This window comes from Meles meles, chromosome 20, assembly GCF_922984935.1.
Source record: "Meles meles chromosome 20, mMelMel3.1 paternal haplotype, whole genome shotgun sequence".
Lineage (NCBI taxonomy): Eukaryota > Metazoa > Chordata > Mammalia > Carnivora > Mustelidae > Meles > Meles meles.
The window spans coordinates 26,923,765-26,948,274 of NC_060085.1; the positions used below are offsets into that span (position 1 = coordinate 26,923,765).

At 46.7% G+C, this 24,510-nt stretch overlaps 1 protein-coding gene across 1 annotated transcript; it reads right to left on the reverse strand.

Moving 5' to 3' along the window:
• Nucleotides 1-1,281: 1,281 nt before the first annotated feature.
• DNASE1L3 (deoxyribonuclease 1 like 3) lies at nucleotides 1,282-24,247 on the reverse strand. The gene is made up of 8 exons (XM_045989669.1): nucleotides 23,835-24,247; nucleotides 16,897-16,985; nucleotides 13,122-13,211; nucleotides 12,389-12,501; nucleotides 9,525-9,637; nucleotides 6,285-6,442; nucleotides 1,970-2,066; nucleotides 1,282-1,663 (listed from the first exon to the last, which is right to left on the reverse strand). Exons 1-8 carry the CDS (start codon nucleotides 23,973-23,975, stop codon nucleotides 1,550-1,552), a joined length of 915 nt encoding a protein of 304 aa, XP_045845625.1. The 5' UTR covers nucleotides 23,976-24,247; the 3' UTR covers nucleotides 1,282-1,549.
• Nucleotides 24,248-24,510: the final 263 nt, after the last annotated feature.

Sequence of the window (24,510 nt, forward strand, 5' to 3'; positions counted from 1 at the left end):
CCCCTCCCCAATTCCACAAGAGCTCTGAGGTTCGTTGGGTTTTGGGGGAGAAACAATTTTCCCATTTAAGCCAGCCCCTTTTGATTTTATTTCCTTGCTCAGATGCAACCAAATTTTAAAAATCAGGCTCATGGTTTCTTTCTTGTATCAAAAGTCACATCGTCCCTGACATATTAAGGAAAATAATCAGGAGGTGGGACCCTGCATATAGGATGCTAATGCTCTATTTTGGGGAGTCACTTATGGTGCTGATTTATTCATAGATTTTCTTGAAAGAACCCGTAAGCTGGTAAGAGGAGTTGCTTCTGACACAGGAAACTAGGGGGTGGGGTCCCGGGGCAGCAGTCCTTATCACTGCTTATGCTTTGGAATGCCTGCACATTTAGCCATGCTCAGGTACTATTCGAACAAAAGAAACAATACAAGAGAAAGCAAAGCCAAACAAACAAAAATGGTCACCATGGATACAGGTAAAATGGTGCCTCTCGGCAGGACTCCTCTGCAGCTCTTTGGTTGCAGAATGATAACAAAATCCTTGAGTCTCTGCCAGCCAGCTCACCTCCTCAAAGCCTAGGAGGAGGGAGGCTTGGAACATGCAGGGAAGGGGCAGTCCCGCAGGGCACAAAGTGCAGGGTGGGACAAAGGCAAGGCTGACATGATACCCCACAAAATACAGACCCTTGTAGGCATCCAGAACTTCTGGGCTCTCTCCAGGTGGGTGATGGGAGTGTCTGAGGGATTTAGAAGCAGGAATGGGAGTGTAGGTGGGCTATGGTCAGAATGGAATTTCAAAGGGCGGCACTGGTAGGCACTGGGCTGGCTGAGTTGGAGGACAGTTTAGAGGCAGGGAGACCAAATGGGATAACCTCCCTTCATGTGAGACATGATCACCATCCTGACCCCAGATAAGAGGAGGTAGATTCCTCAGAGAGTGAAGGGCCCAAATCATGGGGTGCAGTGGAGGCCTTGGCCTTCCTGGTCATTTCCTGTGGTCTAGGATCCACTCCATGAAGACTGAAAGCCAACGTTCTTCCTTCTCCGGCAGCCTCTTTCATGGCAGGGCTGAGCAGAGGCAGTGACAGCTGATGGGGCTCTCCTTGGGACATGAAGACTATCCTTTAGGACTGCAAAAGCCCCCAGTTTCCTTTTGGGTAATTCAGGGAAGGTATGAGCCTAAGTAGGATAATAGAAGACTCTCCTCCCAACTTGACAAAAATTTTTAAAGATTTTTATTTATTTATTTGAGGGGTGGGGGGAGAGAGAGAGAGAGAGAGAGAAAACACAAGAGGGGGAGGGGCAAAGAGAAAGTGAGAAGCAGGCTCCCTGCCGAGCCCAGGACCCCAGGACCCCAGGATCATAACCTGAGCTGAAGGCAGACGCTTAACTGACTGAGCCACCCAGGCACCCCCATTTCAAGACAGATTAAATTCACGTTGAAAATGAAAGCAGTTGGACCAGTCTTGTTTCCTGAGTGCAGGCAGCAGCTCATGCCTCTTAGAGCTGTTCTGTTTAGAGGCAAGAAATGGTTAATACAATGGCTCCTTTGTATTTAGGAGCGGCGGACCTTTTTCTTCTTTGGAGAGACAGATTTCTTGCTGTTGGTGGAGGCCCTTGAAGACTGTAGTTTAAATTCAACTGGAAAGTGGTCACTGACCTCCAAAGCCTATAAAGAGAAAAGGGAGATGAATTTGGGAATTCAGAGACTGTCATTTTAGTGATGAACAAATTCAGGCTTAAGGTGGGGAGATAAAACACCTAAAGTCATGCAGTAGAACACACACTAGTGAGTGTCATCCTTGGACCAGCTCAACCAGAATTTTAGGTAGGTCTTCAAGCCACAGAATGAATCATAGACTTTGAGACTTGGGGTCCAGTGGCCCTATGTTGTATCTCCAGTGGTGGTCTCAAAGGATGACACCAACCCAACTCCCAGGACAGTGGTACAGAAAGACAAAGATGGCAGCTGTACCTCCTCCTCAGTCAATCCATAAGCTTTCTGGAAGTTAAAGGTACTGTTTGATTTGAAAACAACAGAGTTGACGATCTCTTGTCCTCTAAGCACGATCCTGGAGAAAAGGGGGGAGAAGACAGTCCTGTTAATCCACCGTGTTGATTTGTGAAACAAACCAAGTTTCCTGTTTGACCTCCGGAATTGACTGAGCAGCCTGGCTCTTTCATGTGGTGTTCAAATTCCAGGCCTGGTTTTGTCTCCCTTAGGACAGTGCCTGAGATTGGGGAAATTGGATCATCCCCTACTGGGGCTCTGTGGGCACCAGCACACAGTGTTTCCCTGTGTGGGCAGTAGCCCTGTAGGTGGAAGAGAAGATTTTATATGAAACATGGACATCACGTCATGGATCAATGACTTACATACTGAGAATGTTGTTCCCCTTGCAATTATTTTTCACTTTTCCTGATTCGGTTATGAAGAAAGGTACTGGCTTATCTTTTTTTTTTTTTTTTAAGATTTTATTTATTTAATTGACAGATGGAAATCACAAGTAGGCAGAGAGGCAGGCAGAGAGAGAGAGGAGGAAGCAGGCTCCCCGCCGAGCAGAGAGCCCGATGCGGGGCTCGATCCCAGGACCCTGGGATCACGACCTGAGCTGAAGGCAGAGGCTTTAACCCACTGAGCCACCCTGGCGCCCCATGGCTTATCTTTTTTAAAAATATTTTAGTTATTTATTAGAGAGATTGGGAGCACACATGGGGTGGGGGTGTGGAGGGCAGAGGGAAAGGGAGAAGCAGACTCCCTGCTTAGTGGGGAGGGAACCTGAGGTAGAGCTCGATACCAGGACCCTAAGATCATGACCTGAGCTGAAGGTAGATGCTTAGTCCATTGAGCCACCCAGGCGTCCCTGGCTTATCTTTAATAACACTCTAAGCTCCCATTTTAACCAAGACAGAGCAGGCTATAATCACCAAGCACTCTGCAAGCAAGATAATTAAGGCAGAATTTAACATTGTTCGGTTTCACTGGGCTTATTTTTTTAGTTATTTTCAATTTATGACAAATAATGCTATTTTCTTACCTTATTATGACATTTCCTTTATTTATTTATTTATTTATTTATTTGTCAGAGAGAGAGACACACAGCGAGAGAGGGAACACAAGCAAGGGGAGTGAGAGAGGGAGAAGCAGGCTTCCCACTGAGCAAGGAGCCCAACATGAGGCTCGATCCCAGGACCCTGGGATCATGACCTGAGCTGAAGGCAGACACTTAACAACTGAGCCACCCAGGCATCCCTGAAATTTCCTTTAAAAATTAATTTTTTATTACAAATGAATAAATTTAAAGACAAATACAGGGGAAAATCATAGTACAGTTGCTTTGTAATGACAGCAAAAACTGGGAACGTGGTAGTTAAGTGAGTTTTGGAAACATGGACTGTAATATACCCCATGTGGAGTGATACATTTGGGGTCTACATGGCCCCCACCGACTGACTGAGGAAGGACAAGGTGAGTCGACTGCCAGGTCACAACTATCCACTGAGCTTTTCCTGATTCTGACTGGCTGATTTGGTTTCCTGTGTTTGTTACCAATGTCACCATGGTTAACTCTGAGCTCAATCCACAAGTAAACTCTTCCCATTCACTTGGTGATTTCTTCAAGCCATCCTTCAGACTCAGAGAGTCAGGAGCAACATAGTTAAGTTGCCTCTGTTTCTGGCTTCTAGGGACGTGTGTGGGCAGGTCAGCTGATCGCTGAAGGCCCTCCTGAGGCTGCGCCTTGCACAGGCCAGCTCTTGGCAGCTTTCATGTCCAGGAGTGCACAGCTCATGGGAGGTGTTCAATAAATATTTGAACACAGAACAAAGACTGGAATTGAGACCATTTTATCCTACTCCCTTAATTAGAAATGTACATCCCTTTAATTTTTTAAATTTTCTTGGGACGCCTGGGTGGCTCAGTTGGTTAAGCGGCTGCCTTTGGTTCAGGTCATGATCCTAGCGTCCTGGGATCGAGTCCCATATCAGGCTCCTTGCTCAGCAGGGAGCCTGCTTCTCCCTCTGCCTCTGCCTGCCTCTCTGCCTACTTGTGATCTTTCTCTCTCTGACAAATAAATAAATAAAATCTTTAAAAAAAAAAAAATTTTCTTCATTTTTGGGGCGCCTGGGTGGCTCAGTGGATTAAGCCGCTGCCTTCGGCTCAGGTCATGATCTCAGGGTCCCGGGATCGAGCCCCGCGTCGGGCTCTCTGCTCTGCAGGGAGCCTGCTTCCTCCTCTCTCTCTGCCTGCCTCTCTGCCTACTTGTGATCTCTCTCTCTGTCAAATAAATAAATGAAATCTTTAAAAAAAAAATTATAAATTTTCTTCATTTTTAAGTAGGCTCCATGCCCAACATGGGGCTCGAACTCACATCCCAAGATCAAGAGTTGCATGTCCTACGGACTGAGCCAGCCAGGCACCCCAGAAATTTATAACCCCTTTAAAAAAACATAAAAGAGGGATGCCTAGGTGGCTCAGTCAGTTAAGCATTTGCCTTCGGCTCAGGTCATGAACCCAAGATCCTGGGATTGAGTCCCACATTGGCTCCTTGCTCAGAGGGGAGCCTGGTTCTCCCTTTGCCTGCTGCTTCCACTGCTTGTGTGCGCTCTCTCTCTCTCACTCTCTCTCTCTGACAAATAAATAAATAAATAACATAAAATATATATGCCAGTCTGGAAAATACAGAAAATCCAGAGCCACAAATGAGAAATTAATCTTTAAAAAAAATCACATGTAATCCTGCCATCCTTTGGCATATATGTGTCTAAACCCGAGGTTCTTTTAGTAAACACCTTTTTTCCTGTTCCCCCACCCCTCCTGATCTACTGTGAGCATCTTTCCTGGCGATGCATTGTTCTTCAGCTTCATTATTTTTTTTTAAGGTTTTTATTTATTATTTATTTGACAGAGAGATTACAAATAGGCAGAGAGGCAGGCAGAGAGAGAGAGGAGGAAGCAGGCTCCCTGATGAGCAGAGAGCCCGATCCGGGACTGGATCCCAGGACCCTGAGATCATGACCTGAGCCGAAGGCAGAGGCTTAACCCACTGAGCCACCCAGGCCCCCCATCAGCTTCATTATTTTTGATCACCTCCCCCATGTTGGCCAGCGGAGAAGAATGGGGCCGCAGAATGGCGTTGACCTGCCCAAGGCGAGTGGGCAAGTGGCCATCTCCAGCCCGCTCAACTGGCAAGCCCTCAAAGTAAGAAGAGGAGTGAAGGCACCAGGGTTGTGGTAGGTTAGGGGGTGGCCCAGGCTTCTGTGACTTCCTGCCTCCGTTCGCCTTTCCCCAATGCTAGGGCTGTTTCCACTCTTGGGAGCTGGAGCAGGGACTTCTGCAAAGGACACACCAGCCCTGAAAGCTCCAAGAGGAACAAAGGAGGTCATGGGATGGAAGTGAAAGCCTGACCTCAAAACTAGAGAAGTGAGAACAGCTGTCTTCTGGCAGAAGCCATCTCATGCTTCCTTGGAGGCAGGCCGAGCTCTGGGAACCGCGGAAGATCAGGAACATTCCCATGCTTTGAGTGCCTCCCACATGTCCTGATTTAAGGAGCAAAAATGAAAGCTAACTGAAAATCCCCAGGGAGATTTTACAAATACTTTTTTTTTTTTTTAAATGTAGGCACTACAGCCAACGTGGGGCTTGAACTGACACCTCAAAATCGAGAGATACATGCTCCACTGACTGAGCCAGCCAGGCACCCTGAGAATGCTGTTACTTAAAGGTATGTATTTGCATTTAGGAATGTATAGCAAAAGCTTTGAGAGTGGAAAGACCCTTCTTCTAACTGGTCTTATGTGGATCGTCCATTTCAGCAGTGCTTACCCTAGCAAACTCTTGGCAATAACCGAAGCTCGATGACAGGGGATTTGAGTGACTAAATTCTGGTATGTCTTTGTGATGAAATAATTAACAGCCAGTGAGTGTGGGAACACTACCATCTGCCAGGCATTGTGTGAGAAGACACATACTACTTCATCTGCTCCTCCTCATGGCTCCATGAATGAGGCTTCATGACAGTACCTGTCTTACAGGCCAGGAAGCAAAGACACACAGAGCTTAAGTCTCTTGGTCGTAGACACGGAGTGGTAGAGGCAGGATTTGAAGCCAGGCCAGCACTAGCCGCCACTAAGCTACAATGCTCAGGGCTCCCAGGCGTGGGGATGCAGGTTGCACACTGCACAAGTACCTAATGGGTGGGCCCGAAGTCTAATGGACTGAGGTGGGTTGCCTTTCCTGAGGCATATCAAATACTGTGTGGGCTAGCTTGCGTCGGGCAGATGCCTCCTACCTGTCATATGCACAGCTGGTGCTCCCCTTGACTGTGGTGTCTTCTTGGTCCCCTATCAGCCAGACAAACTTGGTGTCAGTCCTCAAGCGGATGTTCTTCCAGGCCTTCTTGGGGACGTAGCTACAGCCGGCATTGAAGTCACCCATGAAAATGAAATTCTGAAAGATGTTATTTGTAATTGTCACCTTGTAGGTATTATTGCCAGATGCTTTTTCTTAGACCCACTAACAGTGGCTCCACCTCCCACACCCTGTAAACAGTGGGTTCCGTTATGAGCTAAATTGTGTCCTCCCCTCCCCAACACCCCCCCACAAATTAATACACCGAAGTCCTAACCTAATACCTCATGCGACTGTATTCAGAGAGAGGGCCTTTAAATGAGGCTATATGGGTGGCCCCAATCCAGTATGACTGGTGCCCTCATAAAAAAGGTTAGAACCTGGCAATTCACAGACCTGTACCCCTGGGGCTAATAATACATTATATGTTCATTAAAAAATTATTAAAAGAGATTAGGACACAGACAGACGCAGAGGGAAGACCAAGGATAGAGGCTTTAGGAGAAAACAACCCTGCTGACACCTTGACCTTGGACATCCAGCTTCCAGAGCTGTGAGGAATACCTTTCTGTTGTTTAAATGGCCCAGTTTTTGGCAGCACTAGCAAACTAATACAGGGTCTTTCTTCATTCCTTTTTCTTTTCTTTTCTTTTTTTTTTTAAGATTTTGTTTATTTATTTGAGAGAGAGAAAGCGCTGGCACAAACGGGGAAGGCAGAGGGAAAGAGCAGCAGGCTCTCCGCTGAGCAGGGAGCCCACCGTGGGTCTCAATCCCAGCACCCCGGGATCATGACCTGAGCCGATGGGAGACACTTAATCAACTGAGCCACCCAGGCACCCTGATTTCTTTTAGGTTTTTAAGGTTCAAAACGGAGTCATGGTCTTGATGAGTATTTGACAGGTGAGAATGTACAAGGGAAGGTGTTGTCACGGGGCAGTAGGATGTTTGCTGCAGCCGTTCCCTCCTGGTCTTACTCACCGCATCCGTGTCATTCAGCATGCTGAGTTGGGTGGGCATAAAAGAATCCAGCTCATTTATTCCCTCAGATCTTTCTGGCTCAAACTACTGGAGGGTATAAATACATGAATGAATCAACGTTTTTTTGTTTCCAAGCAGGAAAATGAATTTGGGTGGTTTGACAGCTTTGGCACCATGCTTTCTCTTCTATTGTTTGTAAGCTGGGAACTTACTCCTGTGGAAATTCTGTCTACTGAGGAAGTGGGAAGAGCCTGAAAGGGAGGGGGTGAAGAGTGGGTTGTCCACCCTTGCCCCGAGGCCACCAACAGGACCTTCTATCTTAGAAGTGTTTTTCCCTACAGAGCTTTCGGGAAAAAACTTTTAATATTCCTTAATCCAGAGGAAGTGTCATATTTCCTTGTTAGTGCTATTGTTTGGGGTTGTTGCTGACTTTAGCATTTTCTTCAAAAACATTTGACCTCAGAGATCATGGTTTTCCCTGAGATAGATGAGTGTGGTTGAGGGCAGAATGTCATCCTTAACCCCAGTGACCGGCTCCTATTGTTTTAGGCACAGTTTACTGAGCACGCAGTATGTGTCAGGCCAAGCATTAAATGTTTCATAAAGTTGGGGCTGGGGCGCCTGGGTGGCTCAGTCGGTTGAGCATCTGACTCTTGATTTCAGCTCACGTCATGATCTCAGGGTCCTGGGATGGAGCCCCACCCCTGGCTCTGTGCTCTCGTGGACTCTGCTTGTCCCTCTCCCTCTGCTCCTCCCCTCATGTTCTCTCTCTCTCTCAAATAAACAAATAAATCTTTAAAAAATGTTTCATAAAGTTTAAGTTAAATCTCACAATAAACACTGGGAGGTAGAAGGGACCTTTAATCCCTATGGAAACAGGAGAGAGGGATAAAGTGACCTGCTCTAGACCATTCTACTTACTGGCTTAAGTGATAAGGTCGAGAATTAAATCCTGATCTGCCTCACTGAAGGCCCTCAGCATAAGAGTAGCCCCTCTTATTCACTCTTGTGCCATCAATGCCTCCCTAGTGCCTGACATTTAAGAGATGCTCAGTAAATTGTTAAATGACTGAAAGAATTCAAACTTTTAGGAATGAATGGGTCTTTCTCTTGCCTGGCAAGAGAAATAAGCGGTGAATTACACACCTTGTCCTCTCCATGTCCTAGCTCTGCGCCCCCACTTTATTTGACCCATGTTGCACTTTGAACGGTGGAACTGGGGAGGAGGAAGGGAGTAGTCACTGGAGTCACATCCCAAAAGGAGGAAAGAGGAATGAGGAAAAGCCCTCTGGAAGACTTCTGAACTCGCCAAGAGCTTTCACAGACCCTCACAGCTGCACAGGAGGCATCCCTGTTTTCTAGGTGAGAAAATAATTGAGGCCAAGAAGGACAGTGGATATATTCCCCTAGATAGCACCCTTAGATCACCGGAGAAACCACTTTCGTCCTTCACCTCTGTCTGTGAGGTTGGGCTGAAGCTCACACAGATTTAACCAATCAGAGCTTCTCAACCCCCCTGATCACAGTGGTTGGTTCAGGGATGGACATGTGACGCAATCAGGGCCAATGGGACTCAACCTCGGGGCACTTGTTGCATAGTGGGACAGACAGTTTGTCAGTGGGCTAGAAGCTGCTGGTGTCCATCTTGCCATCCCAAAGGTGGAGCCCACCCAGAGGGCAAAGAGATGGAAAGAAAGCAACAAGAAAAGCCCTGATTACTGGATCCAGCTATGCCTGAACTACTCCTGGACATTTTAGTTACATGAGCCAATAAATTGCACCTCCCTTTCAGAAACCAGTTTTGAGAGTCTGTCCCATGCAGTGAAGGACTCCTGACCACTGTACTCACTGCAAAGTGAGAATGATAAAGGTAGTTAATCATGGGGTTATTGGGAGGATTAAATCGACTTATCCATGTCCAGCCTCAGCATAAGGCCCAGCTCCCACTCTTCAGTCAGTGATTTGGGGCAGCCATTACCAGTGGAGCAGAGTATGAATTGCCAAGCCCCCCATGGACGAGACCCAGGCAGATTTAGCAAGAAGGATATTTAAGGCTGAGGTAAGGCCTAAAATGAGGCTCTAACAGGGTGCTGCGTTGCACATGTCCTGCCCCCCTTGCCCTCCCGGGGAGTCACTCATCCCTTCCCAGAACCAGATTCTGCCTCTGCTAGATGGGAGTTCAACAGACACAGAGGGTCATCACCTCTGCCTTCCAGCGGCGTTTCACATCCCAGTAGACATCAGCGAGCTCATCAATCTCTTTCACGGAGGTCTCAGGAGTGGTGTGCAGGGGGACAATCACAAAGTCCTTGACAGCTGAGGAATAGGAAAGAGGCAGAGGTCACACGTACACTTCCCTGAACAGGAGCGGGTTCAGGGAGCACTGCTGGAGAGAAACATGCTGTCCTTCCGGAAGGCCCAGACTGCACTGCCTGGGTCTTCTCATTTCTGGAGGGGCCAGCCAGCCAGTGGCTGAGATGTGAATGTTCTTGGGACCATCGGGCTGCTGTTCTCAGTGCGTGAAAGCCTCTTTTTGCCCATTCACCTGCCCGGCCAAGAGAAAGCTGGTACTCAGGACTCCTTGCTGACATTGTGGGTGTTTTTACTTTCTCATTTTTTGAAAATGGTATTTTCCACTTTTTAAAAAATAAGAAGTCTCTTTGGCTTTTGTACGGAAGAAAAAATTTTTTCTAGTTAAAATTGAGGCTTGTCAGTTTATGTTTCTTTTGTAATCTGGAAAAAAGCCCCTCTAAAATTATATATTTTTTAAAAACAGCCTTTGTGAAATAGCTGAAAACCTCCCCACCAGGAGGGACTGAGCGAGCCTGTATCCAGGAATGTGGGTGAGCTTGGGAGCTGTGCCTTGCCCACCTGCTGCTGGCAGCTGGCATGTTCTGAGGGCCTCTTCCCCAGGCGTTCCCTTGCCCAGTGCCTGGGTCCCCACTCCTACTCGGGAGCTGAGGGCTGGTGGGGAATCACTGCTCAAGTCACACAGTGGGGAGTTAGGATTCAGATCCGGAAGCCTGTCTCCACGACCCCACACTTACCCACCAGCCTTGTCTCCCACTCTCCTCCTCCGGCCTCCACTCCACTCCCCATCCTCTCTTTGGCCCCCCTAAACACCCCTACCCTTTTCCCACCTTCAAGTTTGTGTGTGCTCACTGGGACCTCCCCCTGGAAAGGCCCTTCCCTCAGCCTTCCGTGACTGGCTTCTTCAGGTCACACCCCATGTCACCCTGAAGAGGCCATCTGTGGCCTGGCCCATCTAAGGCAGGCCCCTCACCCCACTATGGAATGTGCCCTGCTTTTACTTCCTTCCTACTCTGAAGTTACTTGCTATGCTTCTTAGTTTGTCCCACTGGAACCTTGGCTCCGTCTTGCTCACTGGCTTGGCTCCAGCACTTAGCACGGCACCTGGCCCATGGGAGGGACTAAAAAAATGTTTGTTGATTGAGCTTATGATTGAATGAATGAATGAGTAAATGAATAAAGGAAAAAATGATATATGAATGACTAAATGATATAAATGAATAAAGGAAAAAAATGATAAACGAATGGCTAACTTCATCTTTAATCTCAGAGGGGACATAAGGATGTTTCCTTGTACAAGAGAGAGAATTCCAAACAGGGCATGGCTGTGATGCCATCCCCCGGGAGGAGAGTTAGAGAAAGGAGGAAAGGTAGATGCTCAAGATAAACAGGTTTGTTTAGTCATGTTTAGCTATGTGTAGCTGAAGATTCTATTCGAGAAGAGGGGGCAGGGTGCTCTGCAAACACTGGTCAGCCAAATGGGAATTGTGTGTCTGACAAAGGTGATTATTACACCTGCTCTCTGAAGTGCATTTCTGCTCTAAACAGCCCCCACCTCCTTCTCTTTTTTTTTTTAGATTTTCATCCATTCGCTTGACAGACAGAGATCACAAGTAGGCAGAGAGGCAGGCAGGGAGAGAGGAGGAAGCAGGCTCCCTGCTGAGCAGAGAGCCTGATGCGGGGCTCGATCCCAGGACCCTAAGATCATGACCTGAGCGGAAGGCAGAGGCTTTAACCCACTGAGCCACCCAGGCGCCCCTCCTTCTCTTTTTCTACTGGAAATTTCCACCACGATCCTTCCATGTTTGTTTTCCCAAAGTACTCATAAAGCCAGGGCAGAAATAGTTATGTTCCTCCTTCAGGCTGTTTATATTTGTGTAATGGATATGCAGCTGTACATACATACAGCTCTATGGATATTTATTGGTCAGTGTCTGTCTTGTCCACTACAACATAACTTCCCTAGGACAGGGACCTTGTCTGCCTTGTCCAGTACCTGAAACAGAACGTGGTAGGCCCTGAAAAAAATATTTGATACATTCAGCTCCAATCTGCAAACCAAATTAATTATTGACTTTGCAGTTAGATATGCACAGTGGTTAAGAGTGTGGGCACCCAAGATAGTGGCTTGGGTTCCAACTACTGAGTGAGTGACCTTGAGCCAGTGATTCCACCTGTTTGAACCCTGGCTTCCTCAAATGTAAAGTGCAGATAATCCTAGGTCCTCCCGTGCGGGGTGTTGCAAGGATTACAGGAACCTGGCACTAGTCAGGGATCTATAATTGTTAGTGGCTTATACAAGTGTAGTTGTCAGAGCTCAGACGTGTAGTCGTTTGGATGTCCTCTCTATATGCAGTCTGTGGAGGAGATTGGAGGGCGAGGGAGAGGGAGACTCCAGGTTGGGGGTTCGTCTCTGCTAGCCATCGCTGGGACTTTCTTTTTTTAATGAAGCTGTATTTGATTGGGACTGAAAAAATCATGGTAAATAATTTCCATCAACCTAAAAGTTCAAAGAGTGGAGTTATCACTGATTTCAGAAGGTGAGTTCCAGGCTGAGGAGTTCTTGAGTCATGGCATTCTGAGAAACCAGGCTACCTCCTCAACATTCAGATATTAGACGTTCTTAATGGCCATCTCAAGTCTAATGTCTCCCTAACGACGCTGTGCAAACCCTGGGACCCCTGCTCACACTCGGGGCTACTGTCCATTCATGGGATCACAGGAAGGTCATGAGCAAGAGGGGCCTGTGGATCTCACCAGTGTGGGGTGACTGGAACCAGACCACAAAGGGTTCTCTGGAAAACACATCTGCGTCACCAGCCTGATAGTCATGGTAGAGGTAGCGTTTCTTCACAGACACTAGCTTTTCCCTAGAAATAAAAAAGAAAGCCCTTCCCGCTGATTCATTTGTCTTCATAACCTCATTCAAGAAGCAGAGACATAGCCCGTAGCTTTATCGGTCCCCCAGACAGGCTGTTGCCCTGCAAGGGATCTTTCCCTCGAGAACAAGGTTCCGTCAACTCTTCTCAATGGCCAGAGCCCTTTGAAAACTGGAGACCAGAACAGCACCAGTTCTCTGGGGCAGCCACAAGTTAACGTTCAGACTTAAAACACAATTACTGGTAAGAAGAAGACAACACTGTGAAATTTCAGAGTCAGCCATGCTGGGCAGCTCAGGTTTCCATCCCTGGGCTGGAACTTAACTGTGAAGGGTAAAGAACTGACCCTCCAGACCAGGCAGCCACTGAACCAACCAGCAAATTCGAGGTCAGGAAGCTGCGTGTGCTTTTACTTTGAGGAGATAATGCTTTGCTTCAGCCTCAATTTGACAGCAATTATTTTGATATTTTGATATTATTTGATATTGAGAACTGGTTAGAGATCATTAGAGATCCAAATTTGGTTTTGAAGAAGAAAAATGCATTTTGATTCAAATCACAGTCATCATTTAGCAGTGAATCATGTCCCAGGAAGCCGAGACTATACTTACTTGTAGAGAAAGGCATACTGTTCTTTATATGTGTTTCTTCCAAGCCGAGAGCTAATCACATAGTTGTAGATTATATATCTTCTTGAGTTTCTAGAAAACATAAAGATTTACATTGCATCTTAAAAAATAAGCATTCCCCTACTGCAAGCTCCCCTCTCTTCAATCTGTATCCATATCGCCAAGGGTATCGTGGAGAAAGGCTGTCATTCGTCATAACCTCAGAGTCTAATAAGAAGGGCCACCATCGACTGGGAATGTGACATCTCTCAGGATCTTTACAGACTATTATCTCTTGCCCTTAGGAGGTGGGTAGTATTGTTGCCCATTTTTTATAGTTTGCAGGTGCAAAGCTGGGATTTGAGCTCAGATCCTATATACCTCAAATCCACAGGCTTTGGCCTGTACCTGTGGGACATTTTTGAGACCATAGAAGATTCAGGCCAGATCAGCCCCAGATCCTACTCTGGTTCATGGCTGGGGCTGACCTCACACTCCCAGGTGGAGTAAACCTTATCAGGTCACCCTGTCCCTGCACTATTCCTGAACATTTCTCAAAGGCAGAATTCCTAGTACCATTTTCTTTTCTTTTTAAGATTTTATTTATTTATTCAACAGAGAGAGAGATCACAAGTAGGCAGAGAGGCAGGCAGAGAGAGCGCGGGAAGCAGGCTCCCCGCAGAACAGAGAGCCTGATGCGGCACTTGATCCCAGGACCCTGAGATCATGACCTGAGCTGAAGGCAGAGGCTTTAACCCACTGAGCCACTCAGGCACCCCCAAGTACCATTTTCATTGGATGTTCACTCCTGCTCTGGAAACCCCCAAACATTTTCTCACAAGTCAGGTATTGTTTATGCCCTGGGGGCTAGAGATACAGCTGTGACGTCCCATTACCTCTACCACTCATTCATACCAGGGAAATGGACTCTCCGTGTGTTTGCCAAACCTGCTGATAACTCCACTCAGGGCAGGGCCTGACACAGTTTTACTTCATTCGCACACAAAAAGATCTAGGGCATATCTAAGCTGTGGCATATTCTTAGGTTCTGCTGGAAAATGGCAGATTGGGTCTTTAGGAACCCACTGAGGCCATACAGAAATTCCCGAGCATGCTAGATACAACTTCTATGGCAGATCCGGCTACTGGGGCCCAAGAAGTGTGGATAGTAGATTCCACCGGGTTTCCAGTTTGGGAAGGCTGGCCTTGTTCTGAATCTCGCCTGCCAAATTTTGGGTTGGCAAACTGCTCACAATGACTCAGCTGTGAGGTGATTAAGGCCCCTCCTGGCTTAGGGGGTTAAGGGGACAAACAGGCCTGCCTCTGCCTGGAGTCCATGGCACAGTCTAGGGAGGTCGGGGAGAACTGACAGCAGTGGGGGTGGAAAGACCCGACCCAGGATGCTCTGGGGAGGCACCTGGAGCCCCCTGTCCTCTCATGCTTCTGAAAACTGACCAGCGCCCCTCTATGGGAGGCTGAGGAGGTGCAGAATAGAGCGGGGGCTTTGGAGTCAGACATGACCCAGGTCCAAAGGTAAGCTCCACCATTAACTGGCTGGGTGATCTTGGGCAGATCCCTCTCTTGAGCCTCAGTTCCCCCAGCTGTAAGGGAAGCAGTAAAAGTACCAACCCCACAAGGTGTGGGAGTAAATGAAACAGTGCACATAAATGGATTAACAGGATGTCTGGCATGTAGTTAGGGTTATCGATGATAGCAGTTGCATGTGGCCCTCTGGACCACCATCTGCCATCGTAATTTTCTTCCTTTTACTAGTAATAGACTGCACCAGCACTTACTGATCCCTGCTACGTGCCAGGCACAGTGCAACCACTTGCATGCAGGATTTAATCACAGCCACATCCCAGGAAGATTGTTTCCATTATTAGCCCCATTTTGTAGACAGGGAAAATGAGGTATGAAGAGGTTGAATAACTTGCTCAAAGGCATAGCAGAGCCCAGATCCAAACACAAGTGGTGTGAGACTAGCGTAGGTGCCTAACCCTTGTGCTAAACTCCCTTTTCTACCGTCAAAGATCAGATCTGGAACCAGAAGAGCTGCTGAGGGTAAAGCATATTTTTAGAGGAGAAACTGAGGCCCAGAGTGGGGTGGAGCCAGCCCAAGAGGCTTCTGTGAACGAGAGTGTGCAAGGCTGTTCCTGCTGGGCTTAACGAGGCTGGATTGACCATTCTTTTTTTTTTTTTAAACGTGAATTTCCTGGGCACCTGGGTGGCTCAGTGGGTTAAGCCGCTGCCTTCGGCTCAGGTCATGATCTCGGGGTCCTGGGATGGAGTCCTGGAGTCCCGCATCGGGCTCTCTGCTCAGCAGGGAGCCTGCTTCCCTCTCTCTCTCTCTGCCTGCCTCTCTATCTACTTGTGATCTCTCTCTCTGTCAAATAAATAAATAAAATCTTTAAAAAACAAACAAACGTGAGTTTCCTTAATTATAAAAGTGTAACAATGGCCAGATGTACTGGATGGTAGATTACATGGTTGTTAGCATTTTCTCTGTGCTCTTAAGAATGTTTAAAATACATCATAAGAAAAAGGAAAGGGCATATAACATTCTCATTGTAGGAAACTTGGAAAATACAGACAATATATAAAAGACAACATATTTAAATTCCTTGTAATTTTTGCTCTGAGATAGCCGTCATCAGCTGTTTGATTCACTGCTTTTGAACCTTTTAAATGTTTTTTGTTTTGTTTTTCTTTTGACATAATTGAACTGCTTGGTACATATTATCATATGTTCTGGTTTGTGGTGTAATCTTATCATGCATGTACAAAAGAAACATTAGATGTTTTTAAAAATTAGAGTGCGTCAGAATCACCCGGGAAGGCTGCTTAGATGAAGATCACTCTCAGGGATCCCGCAGACATTCTCATTCAATAGCCTGCAAGTTCTGGAATGTGCCTTTTTAACTCACTTGGGGTGATTTTCAGGTAGCTAGGTCTGCTGATTATTCTTTGAGAAAGAATATAAATCATAACTATAAACCAAAATTATAAATTATTTGAGGACATTATCTTTTGGGGTTTTTTGAAGTTATAAAATCAATCTAGACTTTTTGTAAGATATTCAAATCATATACAAGTATATAAAATAAAAAGTAAATGTTTCCCATTTCTTCAGTGACCCCATCCGCAGTGGTCCCGCAATCACACCCACCTCCCTGACCCAGAAGTAACCACTCTTAATAGTGTGGAGCATATCCTCTCATTCTCTCCTCTATCCCTGTGCAAACTCAAACACACTCTTACTCAAGCATAGTAGTAATGTGATCACTGAAATGGGCCACTCTATCTATAATTCTGAACCTTTTTTGAATTGCTTTCAAGATAACTGCAGTCGTCGTCCCATGCTGAATATTTAGCTCTAACATATTCTGTAGTGAACGTGGTTTTTAATGGCTACGTAATATTCCAGCCTGCGGGCATATCATAACTTCATATTTGTACTCAATCTTTTCTTTATGACAGTAGTTCTAATTTCAGCGTCTTGTCTGAAAACCTCTTGTCTCTTTCGTTTCTCTCTCTGTCTTGGCTCCTCATCCATTTCCTCTATTTTGCTTTATCATATTAAAACTAGCCGGTTGAAAGTTCTCAGGCCTGCAGCTAGTGGAGGTGGAAGCCTGGGCAGTGTTGGCCATGTGACGTGGTGGTCAGGGTAGTGCTGGCTTTCACTGCTAGTTTCAGTTCCCCGGGCTTTTCAGATATCCTTGCACTTAACCTTGAGCCTGCAGGGGGTCCAGGCTCCCCTACTCCACCCCGTCTTTACCCATTTAATCTCTCCATCAGGGTGGGACAGATCCTGTTGTTGCTGTCCTTGATTTCCATCAGGAGTATGATATCACAGCGTTTGATGACCTGCAGAGACAGAATTCCCAGATGTTTTCAGGCAAATAATCTACACATAATAAAATCTTTTATTGGGCACTGACTATGTTTTAAGTATAGGATTAGTGTTTGGTTAAAGTAATTAATTTCATTGCTGAAACAAATGAGGAACTTCCTGAGGTAGGTAATATTGTTATGTCCATTTTATTTTATTTTATTAAAGTTTTTATTTTTAAGTAACCTCTATGGCCAATGTGAAAATCAAGCTCACAGTCCTGAGATCAAGAGTCACAAGCTCCACCGACTGAGCCAGCCAGGCACCCCAGTTAAGTCCATTGTAAAGATGAGGAGTCTGGGGCTCCAGGGAAGCCAAGTAAACTACCCAAAGTCACTCAGTTAGAAAGTGGCTGACACAGAATGCAAATCTAGGCAGACTGAATCCAGAGCCTATGATCACATGATCATGTGTCCTATATCTTGGCTTTGCTTGAATAATCACAATAACAACTGCAAATATTTATTAAGCTCTTAGGAAGTGAGAGGGACATGGCTAGATACGGGTCTCCCCAGTTCACCTGGCAACAAAATTATAATAATAAAAATTACAAAAAAAAAATTACAAGGGCTAACATTTATTGTGAGCCTACTCTGAACCTCACCAACCTTATGAATAACCATAAGCAGAAATCAGGCTCAGAGTGATTGGGTGAAAAGTTTGAAGTCACACAGCCAGTATATAGATGGTAGAGTCAGGATTTGAATTCAGGATCGTGTGACTATAAAGCCCACGATGCTGTTAAAATGCCAGGGAGAGGGGCACCTGGGTGGCTCAGTGGGTTAAAGCCTCTGCCTTTTCAGCTCGGGTCATGATCCTGGGGTCCTGGGATCAAGCCCTGCATTGGGCTCTCTGCTCAGCAGGGAGCCTGTTTCACCCGCTCTCTCTGCCTGCCTCTCTGCCTACTTATGATCTCTCTCTCTCTGTGTCAAATAAGTAAATAAAATCTTTAAAAAAAAAAGAAATAAAAAATAAAATAAAATACCAGGGAGAGCTGGGTCTGGCCACCAAGCCAGCCTGCTGATTTAGTTACCTGTCACTGTCAGACCTGTCTTGAAGGCATTTTAGCCTAGGGGCGTCTGACTGGGTCAGTTGGTGGAACACACTACTCTTAATCTCAGGGTTGTGAGTTTGAGCCCCACATTGGGTATAGAGGTTACTTAAAAATAAGTAAAATCTTTTTAAAAAATACTCTTTAAAGTATGGATCAAAAGCCTTGGAGAATGTACTTACCCTTTGGCCTAGTTTTCTCACCTGGAGGAAGGTCTCCTATCGTTAATGTAATATCTGCTACCTCTCTGCATCTCAGTATCCTCATCTGTAGATTGGAATGATGATAGTTCCTCCCTCACAGCATTGCTGGAGGATTAAATGGGCACTTGGAGCAGTGCCAGCCATATAGGAGCACACAGTAAATTATTACTACTATTATTATAACTTATACAGATCAAAGAGGAAGATACATTGCAACAACGACAACAACAAAATTGGAAACAACCTAAGTATCCCTGAATAGGAAACCATTAAATGAAAGATAGCATAGGGCATTATATAGCATTAAAAGTCATGTTAACGGGTCCCTCAGTGGCTCAGTCTGTTGAGCGTCTGATTCTTGATTTCGACTCAGGTGATGATCTCAGGGGTGTGAGATAGACCCCTATACTGGGCTCTGTGCTGGGCATGGAGCCTGCTTAAGATTTTCTCTCTCTCCTTCTGCACCTTCCCCTGCTTGAAAAAGTCATGTTTTAAAAGAATTATTAAAATAAATAAATAATAACAGCATATGAAATGCTTCTGATATAAAAGCAGGATACAAAACTGATGATTGAGGGTAGTCTCCGTGCTAAAAAACAGATGCAAATTTATGTGTTTATTTTTGTGTAGAAAAATGCTCATAATGTCCTAAATGCCAATAGCTCTTATCTTCCAGTGATAGGATAACACTTCTTTATATGTTTCTGTAGTTTCAAAATAGTCCCTAATGACTATTTTTTACTTAATAAAATTAGTTTCAAAATTCTAAATAAAGTGTTATTTAAAAAAGAAAACTGCAGGGGCGCCTGGGTGGCTCAGTGGGTTAAAGCCTCTGCCTTCGGCTTGGGTCATGATCTCAGGGTCCTGGGATGGAGCCCTGCATCCAGGCTCTCTGCTCGGCAGGGAGTCTGCTCCTCCTTCTCCCTCTGCCTGCCTCTCCCCCTGCTTGTGCTCTCTCTCTGTGTCAAATAAATAAGTAAAATATTTTTTAAAAAAAGTCAGCTCTTACCATCGACTCACTGAATTTATAATAACCCTTCGATGCAGGTCCTTTTATTATCCCCACTGTATATATAGTTGGGCATTCAGCCTCAGCATGGCTAAGTAACCTGAACATTGTGTGAATATGGATAATGGGATCATCTGCTACAGAGCCCCTCTTGACCACTTGCTCAACAGCCGAAGAAATCACCATATTCCTGTGATTGCTTCTTTTGAATGTCATCCACAGGTGCAGGGCAAAAATGGACCAGGGTTCAGACTGCATTTCCTGAACAGAAGGGTTGAGCTTTTAGATTCCCTGCTTCAGCCCTTTTGCCCGCACACACACAAAAAACAATCCAAAGCCCCAGATCTTCAGCAGATACTCCAGCGGATCTCCACGTCCCTTGAGTACTTGCCTCTGAACCTCTGGAAGAATTTCCTATAGACTGGAACCTACAGTGCAGTGAGTGATGAATCTCATCATTGGAGTTCTCCTGGGGACGAACCCTAGAACTTTAACTGTCCATCCATCCTCCTACCCATCTCTCCACTCACTTGTTTATCCATCTAACAAAATTCTGTAAGGGGCCTGCTGTGTCCCAGACGACCTGTGAGGCCTTGCTTTACTCACAACTCTACAGCATCTGGCATGAGAAAGAGAGAGAGGAGGGTAGGAGAGAGAGGGAGGGAGGCCCAGGGAGCCATACTGGAGCTATTTGAGCCCAGTTTATAAAGCACAAATACCTTCCTGTGTTTAACTCTTCTTTATGGCAGCATAAGAAAAATGGGAATAAATTTCCTAGCCAGTGCTTTAAAAAATAATTTTGTTGGGGCGCCTGGGTGGCTCAGTGGGTTAAGGCCTCTGCCTTCTGCTCGGGTCATGATCCCAGGGTCCTGGGATCGGGCCCCGCATCGGGCTCCCTGCTCTGCAGGGACCCTGCTTCCTCCTCTCTCTCTGCCTGCCTCTCTGCCTGGTTGTGATTTCTGTCAAATAAATAAAATGTTAAAAAAAAAAAAAGACTCATGCCTTTAAAAAATAATTTTGTTAACAGTTTTCTAATTATAAAAATAATGTTGCTTATTGTAGAAATTTGAAAAATACAGAAAAGACTATTAAAAAAATCACCTGATGACCTATAAATCCATCACCCAGACACTTCTCTCATGATTTCTGTACTTATATTTACAAAATGACATCAAAATAACTCGCCTGTTAGCATCAAATGGCCTCAGATTCATATCTTGACTTTATTGCTCACCAGCTGTGTGATCCTGAGCAAAATCACTTAAGCTCCTCAAACCCGCCAGATTCCTCATCTATAACCTGGGATGAAATCATCCTCATGGGGGTGTCATGGGGATTAAAGAATATGATAGATATAAGGCATTCAGTCCAGTCCCTGGCCTGGAAAAGAAGCTCTGCAAACAGTGGGGCAATGTTTATCACACAGTTTGGGACTGGTTGGTTTTTTGTTCATGTTTTTCAGCCTCAGTGGTGTTCTGAGCATTTTCGCCACAGTGATTAAATACTCACTTTTCAAATCTATCACTGATACATGTTTTCCCTGCCCCCGTTTCAGGCCAGGAAAAAATACTTCTCCCCTGAATCTATCTCCTCAGAATGAGCCTCCAGAGATGGGAGGCCCCCCAGAAGGCCCTCCCAGACCTGAAACTCAAGATTTTTCTGACTCCGTTCACAGATGGGAGGGAGGAGAGGCTGAGCACAGCCAACAGTGAAGCGTTCCCAGCAAGCGGTATTGTGCAGTGAGTGGGCCTGGAAAGATGGGAAGGGACAGTCTAAAGAAATCTTAGGAAGACTCTGCGGCCAAGAGCAGCCTATGAAGCCGTCTTTTGTGCCTCTAAACAGGGAACAGCACAGTACGGGAGGGGACAGAGCCCAGAGAGGGTCCGTTAGGCCAGGGTCCCAGACTTTGCTCTCACACTTACTGGCTCCATGACCAGGGACTATGTCCTTCTCTCTGAACTCCACTTGCCCATGTGCAAAAGGCAACCAGAGGGGTTGTGAGGCCTGTTAAGGGCCTGGCTAACAATAAGCACTCTCGAAATTATAAGTACCATGTGCTGTGGGAGACGATGCCTCCCATGTCCCCCATCTCAACCCGAGTGCCTCAGAGCATCGAATACTTGGCCTACCTTCAGTATTCGTTGGATTAACAAACTTTGCTCTTTAAGGACACAAACTGAGGAATGGGACAGAAGCAGCCTTGCCCAGGCAGGGTTTGGCATCTGGAGAACTGCCCATGGTGCCAGCCGGCAAATCCAAGATGGAGAAGGCAGGCCTCCTTCACTCTCCAACCTCCCTGATGAAGGTCATAGACAATAGCATAATGAAGCTGGACTCATCTCCAAAGTGATCAAGCCAGTATGGAAGGGTAGAAAAGGCATCTTCTCTAATAGGGTTGGTTCATAGGGCTGGATTTGATCCTGGCTCTTCTGCTTACCTGCTAGGGAATCCTGGGTAAGGCACTTCACCATTCTGAGTCGGCCTTCTCTGTTACAAAGTGGGGGGAATACCACCTATGTCATAATATTAAATAAGAATATGGAGGCATCTGGGTGGCTCAGTTGGTTAAGCGTCAGCCTTTGGCTCAGGTCGTGATCAGGTTATGATCCCAGGGTCTTGGGATAGAGCCCCACATTGGGCTTCCTGCTCAGTGTGGAGGCTGTCTCTCCCTCTGCTCTTCTCTCCTGCTCTCCTCTCTCTCTGTTTCTCAAATAAATAAAAATAAAAATATAAAATTCCTGGCCGGGAGCAGGTATGCAGACACAAGGCCCTGTGAATATTACTGCCCTGAATGTCTGGGTTGGGTTTCACTGTAAGTGTCCTCATTGGTTCGGCAGTGTTTGGGGATGGCCTCTGTTTACAGGATGGTTTTGCAGCAGTGGGGTTAGGTAAGGAGTCCTTGACAGAGACTTCCCACATGCTTGGTGTTTGGTGTGATGGGCTGTCCATCAGTCAGCTCTCTAGGACGTGGCAGCTCCAAGGAGGTGCTGAGTATAGGGCCCCAATGATGGAATCTCCAAGAACCAAAAGACAGCCTCTTAAGATTGTGATGACTTCCTGGGTAGAATAAGTGAGGAAGGTGATCGGCACTAGGGAACTCGTAGGTACCCAGGCTCCATGTGCCCTTGTGCGAGGAAGCAGGGAAAATAGTTTTCTGGCACGTCAGAGCTCCCTGTAGTGCCAGGGAGTCTCGGCTCCCACAGGTTGGGCATGGTTGTTCTGGTTAAACGACCGCCGCTGGAAGGCCTTGGGTGCCATCCAAAGGGCAGGGCCAACAAGGGAGAGGGCGATCTAAAAAAGAACAGAGCATGTAGTCCTTGTTCTAATCCATTTTGTGTATTAATCCCAACAGTAGCGGCTCTGTCTTTGATCATCTGCCCCGTCCCAGGCTCTCCTGGGGCCCTTCCACACCTTGAGTTCTCTCTGCCAACCAGTGTCATGGGTTGTGTAAGGCCCAATTTCTGAAAGGCTCAGAGGCTCAGAGAGGAGAGGGGAGTTCCCGGGCTTGCTCACACAGCTGCTGGGCAGGATCTGAATCCAAGGCTGGTGGTGTTCCCACCATACCGTGGTGCCCACAGTATTTTCTAAGGTGATAATACCCAGACAGAGTCCTGGGAAAGGTTTCAGCTCCCAGCATCATCAGAGATTAATTAACGTGTCAGGTAAAGATAGTTAGTTGCCTCCAGAGAAACGTGAGCAGCCACTCCGGACCTTGGTCATACTACCCAGGGAAGTTTTACCTAAGTGGAGAGAATGTTTAGAATTGGTAGTTGGGAAAGGTTGATGGGGTAGAAGGTGGACAAGGAGGGAGAGGTGGGAAGGAGGGAGGGAGAGAGAGAGAGAAAGGAAGGAAAGAAAAAGAAGGGAAAGGAAGGAAGGGAGAGAAGGGTGGAAGAGAAAGAAGGGAAAGGAAAGAGAAAGAAGAAGAGAAAAAGAAAAGAAAAAGGAAGGAAAGAGAAAGGGAGGAAAGGGAAAGAAGGAAGGATGGAAGAAAGGAAGGAAGGAAAAAAAATCTGTGCTGTATTGATGGATAAAAAGAAAGACTAGGCTGGGCTGGCATCCTAGCTCCCCCTCCACCCATCCACCACCTACATGAGGTCACTACACCTTTTGTTGTTCATCTCTTCATGGGGGTTGATAACCCTCCTTCTTGAGGGTGATGGAATGAAATCGTGTATTTGTGGTGCCTGGCGGGGGCATTCAGTAAATGGTAATAAAAATCATGGTACTAGCCAGCCCTTCCCAGGAGCTTACTAGGAGCCAGATACTGTTTTAGGAGCTTTACATTTACCAACGCACACAACCCCCTGAACAATCCCACAGAGAGGAGCTGTAGTAGCTCCCGAACGCCCCTCATGTTCAGAGGATGACATGAAGCCCGGAGAGGGGATGTGGTTATTGGCATTACTGCTGTCAGTACTGCGACCGAATGCAAAGGCAGCTGCTACCTTCCCTCTAGAGACTAACTTGGGTGAAATTTCTCCAGAGTCTCTTGAAGTCCGAAGGCAGAGAGAGGGCATGAGGGGGATCCAGCGCTCTCTGTGACAAGAAGGGGTCTCACCTTCATGATGACGTCCATGACATTCTTGTTTTCCTTCTTGGCTTCCCCAAAGGACCTCACGTTAAAGGAGCAGAGCCTCAGGGCCAGAGCACTGCTGATGGAGAGGAGGAGAAGCAGCGGGAAGGCGGGCAGCCGGGGCATCCTGGTGCGGCTCCAGATTCAGCAAGAGGACCGCGGTGGCTGGCGTGCACGGGCTCCGGGCCACCTCCTCGGGCTCAGCTGACTTATAAAGCCTGCAGATAACAGGAATAACTGGATTCCTTGCTGCTACTTTCACTTCTCTGAGGAACTGAAGAGCATGGGTTTCTTTCCCCAAGGAAATGAAGAAAAGGGTCTAGTCTTTTAGCGGCCCCTGTTTTTGTCACTCTGGTGCGGAAATTGGCCTGCGTAATTGAGGGACCATCCCCTGCAGAGTCTCTCCTATCCCAACCGGGAACCAGCTGTGACATCTGGTCATCAGCCCTGCGGTGGCATGCCATGTGCCTTTTCCTGAGAATGGATAACTCGGAAGTGGTCCACCCCAGAGGGCAACTGGGGTGAGGAAGGCTTCTGTGGAGGGGACGGTGAGGCAGGGGTCAGTGGGAAATCCGGCCAGACTTTCTGTCCTCACTGGGGTTTCGCAGCCAGCTGTCCCAGGACACACCCAAACTCTGACTCTCTAATTGCCCTGGTGGGC